The sequence below is a fragment of the Tetrahymena thermophila genome (assembly GCF_000189635.1).
Source record: "Tetrahymena thermophila SB210 genomic scaffold scf_8253915, whole genome shotgun sequence".
In the NCBI taxonomy this organism is placed as follows: Eukaryota; Ciliophora; class Oligohymenophorea; order Hymenostomatida; family Tetrahymenidae; genus Tetrahymena; species Tetrahymena thermophila.
Window position 1 is genome coordinate 177,853 of NW_002475974.1, and position 4,063 is coordinate 181,915.

General features: G+C 21.4%; 1 protein-coding gene across 1 annotated transcript; it reads left to right on the forward strand. All coding sequences in view use genetic code 6, as the record gives it.

Annotated features, from left to right (window-relative positions):
- Positions 1 to 445: 445 nt before the first annotated feature.
- TTHERM_00688700 (EF hand protein) lies at positions 446 to 4,063 on the forward strand (the record flags this gene model as incomplete). The annotated part of the gene is made up of 9 exons (XM_001026972.2): positions 446 to 990; positions 1,076 to 1,467; positions 1,528 to 1,631; positions 1,704 to 1,872; positions 1,945 to 2,206; positions 2,268 to 2,873; positions 3,054 to 3,244; positions 3,299 to 3,501; positions 3,557 to 4,063. 9 exons carry the CDS (start codon positions 446 to 448, stop codon positions 4,061 to 4,063), a joined length of 2,979 nt encoding a protein of 992 aa, XP_001026972.2.

Sequence of the window (4,063 nt, forward strand, 5' to 3'; positions counted from 1 at the left end):
TAAATTAAAATATTAAAATTAATTGAATGTTTTTTGTTTTTTATTTTAGAATATTTTAATAAGAATAATTTAAAAATAAAACACTTTTTCTTATCTGTCATTTTTTCTAAGTTATTAAAATTTATCATTTTCATTATGGTATAAAATAATTATTTTTATTAAACAATAAATGTTAGAAACTTAATAAATTATTATTTTATACTGTATGGTTGCTTGTGTTTGTGTTAGTGAGAGTATTTTTATAATTTTTATTAAATTACAACTATTTAACAATTTAACTTTGTGTAAATTTAAGATTATCATTTAGCTAATATTTAATTGAATTCAAAATAATAAATAAAAAATTTTTATAAAAAGAAAAAAATTTGAGGTGCATTTAATTATTTATCTATTTATTTATTAATTAATTAATTAGTTTTTTAGAGTCTTATCAATTATTGAGTTAATGCACAAAAATTTTAATGTCAAGCAATAAATTTATAATTCTATTGATAGAAAAGCTGCTATGATAGATATTATTCAGTCAGGAAATAACACTTTTACATGCACAAACTCTATGTTTTAATCAGCAGGCAAGTTTTCAACAACTTTTTAAACTCCTAGGTTAGATAAAACAGGATCTAGCATAAATAGTGATTTCAATTTTTTTCGAAGTAGAAGTAATGTTTATCACAACAATAGAGATAATCAATTTGTTTAGTCTTCCAATCCAAGCTACAGATCAATTGGAGTTACTCGATTTGAAAGCCCAAATTCAAACATAGATTAAGAAATTGAAGAATCCAGATCTGTTAATAGCAATAATAACCCTTCCATATAGATTTTATAGAATTCAACTATAAAACATTATTATCAAACACATAAGTAGAATAAAATAAAAATAGCTCAGCCTTAGAATTAATAAAATGAATAGAGATACATCTTAGATACAAACAATCACCAGAGCAGCAATTTGATTAGAAATAAATAAATGACAAAGCTAAATCATTTGTATGCTTTCTTTTTACTACTATTAATCTAAAAGAATCATTTTTTATTTACTATGTTATATTTTTTTTTTTAATGAATAATATAGATTAACTAGTATAAAATAACCAATAAATAGACTAAACTCCCCTCTACTTCCAACTGATAGTAAATAAAACTTTTATCAAACAGATTCTAAATCATCTAAATGTTCTGTGAACTTGAATGCATTTAATCAAGCAGCGAATAGTTAAAACTTAAATAACTTATCGAATGCATAAGATTAGGTTGCAAAGTAAAGACTTACTTTTTAAGAATTCAGAAAGATTGGAGGATTTAAAGAAAAAAATATTTAGCTCGCTTCTAAATTTCATAAACGTTCTATATCAAACCCTTAAAACCCTTACGAAGAGTAATTGAAAATGTTGGATAGTCACAAACAAGGGATATAAAATCTAACATTTAGAGAAAATAACATTTACCAACTATAATAATTTTAATGTATGATTAATTAAAATCGTAATAAAAACTTCATTCATCAATCTAATATAATAAATAAAGAAAGCTAAAAGCAATCTCAAAATTAAAGAGAAATATTTCTCATAAATTTTTCTGAATGCTCATCAAATAAAATATAAGTCTAGCCATACATAATTCAAAAATATGTAATTAAAAATCTACTTACTTGCCTGACAATCAATTTATTCAAATATATATTTTTGAATTTATTAAAATAGGAATAAAATACCATTGATTATGATGATAAATATTATCAATAGATGCAAGAAATGTTTTAAAGTGCTTCATTTTTATTTTAATAACAAATATAGTACGCTTTCCTTTTAAATGAATGCCCAATTAGTCTACTTTAACAAATACCAGATCATTCTAATTGCATAATTTTATGTAAAAGCTGCTTAATTTTAATTTAATAATTTTTTATTTTTGATAAAAAGAAATTTATTTTTTAAAATTTAGCTTGTAAGCCAAGACCATTTTTTTGGAAAAAGATATTATAATTACACAAAATAGAAAACTAGAAATCGTTTTAAACTATTAGAGATGATGTGATTTCAATTGTTAATAATCTAAAAACTGAAGAAGAAATTATTCACTTTTTAAAAAACCCAAAAAATTATTAACTTGAAAAGAAAAGAAAAGTTTATTCTATTCTGGAAACATTTTGTCATACAAATAAATCCTCAATATTTTAAAATTCTAAAAATTATAAAGATTTTAGGTAAAAAATAAATCGTTAAATATTCGTTTTAGACTAAAGTGAATTTTTTATCTTTCAATAGTAACAGAAATACCCAGAATTTCGAGCACAGTTTATCAAGATCTAATTCTAAAGCTGATTCCATGATTTCGAAAAAGATTGAAGAAGATTTTAGCTAGGCTAACAAGGTTATTGAAAGAAAGTTTGAAATACAATATCCTCTCATAGATTATTTAGCTTAAAATAGTGGAAGGTTATAAAATTAAAAATAAAAAATTTATTAAGAAGTCTCAAAAATTATTGAAGAACACAAAAAAAAAAATTTGATAACTGATGAATAAATAAAGAAACAAGAAGAAGACTTCTAAATGTCTAAATCTCCCATTACAGGTGAACTGTTAGATAAAGTTTTACAAGAAATCCCTAAAAAAAAACCTAATTTATTATATTTCAATAAATAATAACTTTTAAAATTAAAAATTAAGTAAAATACAAACCAATTTGCAATTCATGAAAATTTCTACTAGCAAAAATAAAAAAATAATTCAATTTTTAAAGTTAAAGTTAATTCTAACTAAAAAATTAAATAATCAACTGAAGAAAAAAATATGCTAGATTAATTGTTTAATTCTTCAAACCGTTAAAAAACTCCTGATGGTAATAAAAAAAACTATTTGGAAATGAATAAGTAAGCTTTTTTTTAATTTTATTTTATCAATTTTAATTTGTTTTAATTCAAAAAAAGAGTTTCTTTCTAAAAACAATTTAAGTTTTAAATAATTTTTTTGAGAAACTATTTTATTTATTTTATCTACAATTTTATTTTATTATTTGATTTACTAATTATACTTTATTTTATAAAAAATAGAAATAAATATTAAAATATATTGGAGGATATTAATCATGAATTCCCTAACTTAGTTGCTCATAATATCCCTAAAATAGAAAAGAAAACAGGGTTAACTAGACAGTAACTGCATTTGATGTTTTCAAAGTTCAAATCACTTTTACATTACAAATACTTATATAATAATAATAAAATGCAAACAGCAAAAGAGAGTAAATTAATTAAAAAAACATTTAAACTAAAATTAAAATAATTTTTTTAAATAGCGGTGAAAAATGGTTTTGACACATATATTTTTAAGAAAGGAATACCTAAACTGAATATTGCTCCTGATCATGCTGTAGAGAAACTCTTTTATGATAAAAATAAAAATTCAGATAATACAAGTCTATTATGGGAATAGTTTCTATCTGCATTAATTATTCTTGAGTCTTAATCAGAAGATTCTAAAATCGATTTATTCTTAAGGGTAAATAAATATATTTAATAGAAATTCTTATTTATTTATTTTTAAATAAAAACAGATTATTGATAGCAACTAAAATGGATATCTTTCTTTTGAAGAAATTTTTAATGCAAGCAGAGAAGTTTTTAAATAAATCTTATGTGAGATCTAGCAAGGAAAGGCAGTATAAAAAAATAATTTTTAGAGATAAGAGACAAAAAAAATTGCTTAGTTTTATTAAAAAACAAGAAGCTAATTGATAGAAGATTACAAAATAAGTGGAGATTAGTTTAATTATTTAGAAATGAGTGAATTTTTAACCAGGTACATATTTGATTACTTAAACTGTCCTTATGATTAAGAAATTAACACTCAATTAGTTAGATCTAAGCTTAGTGATTAAAGTAAAGAGTTGGACCTACTTTTAATGATATGCTTTTAAGATATAAATTAATAGCCAAGAGAAGAATATGATAATCAATCTGATGAAGAAGATTTTAAATTAAGAAAAGAAGAAGAAAAAAATAAATATAATTAACAAAAAAATGAAACAAAAGATAATGACAATAATAATAACAATAACTGA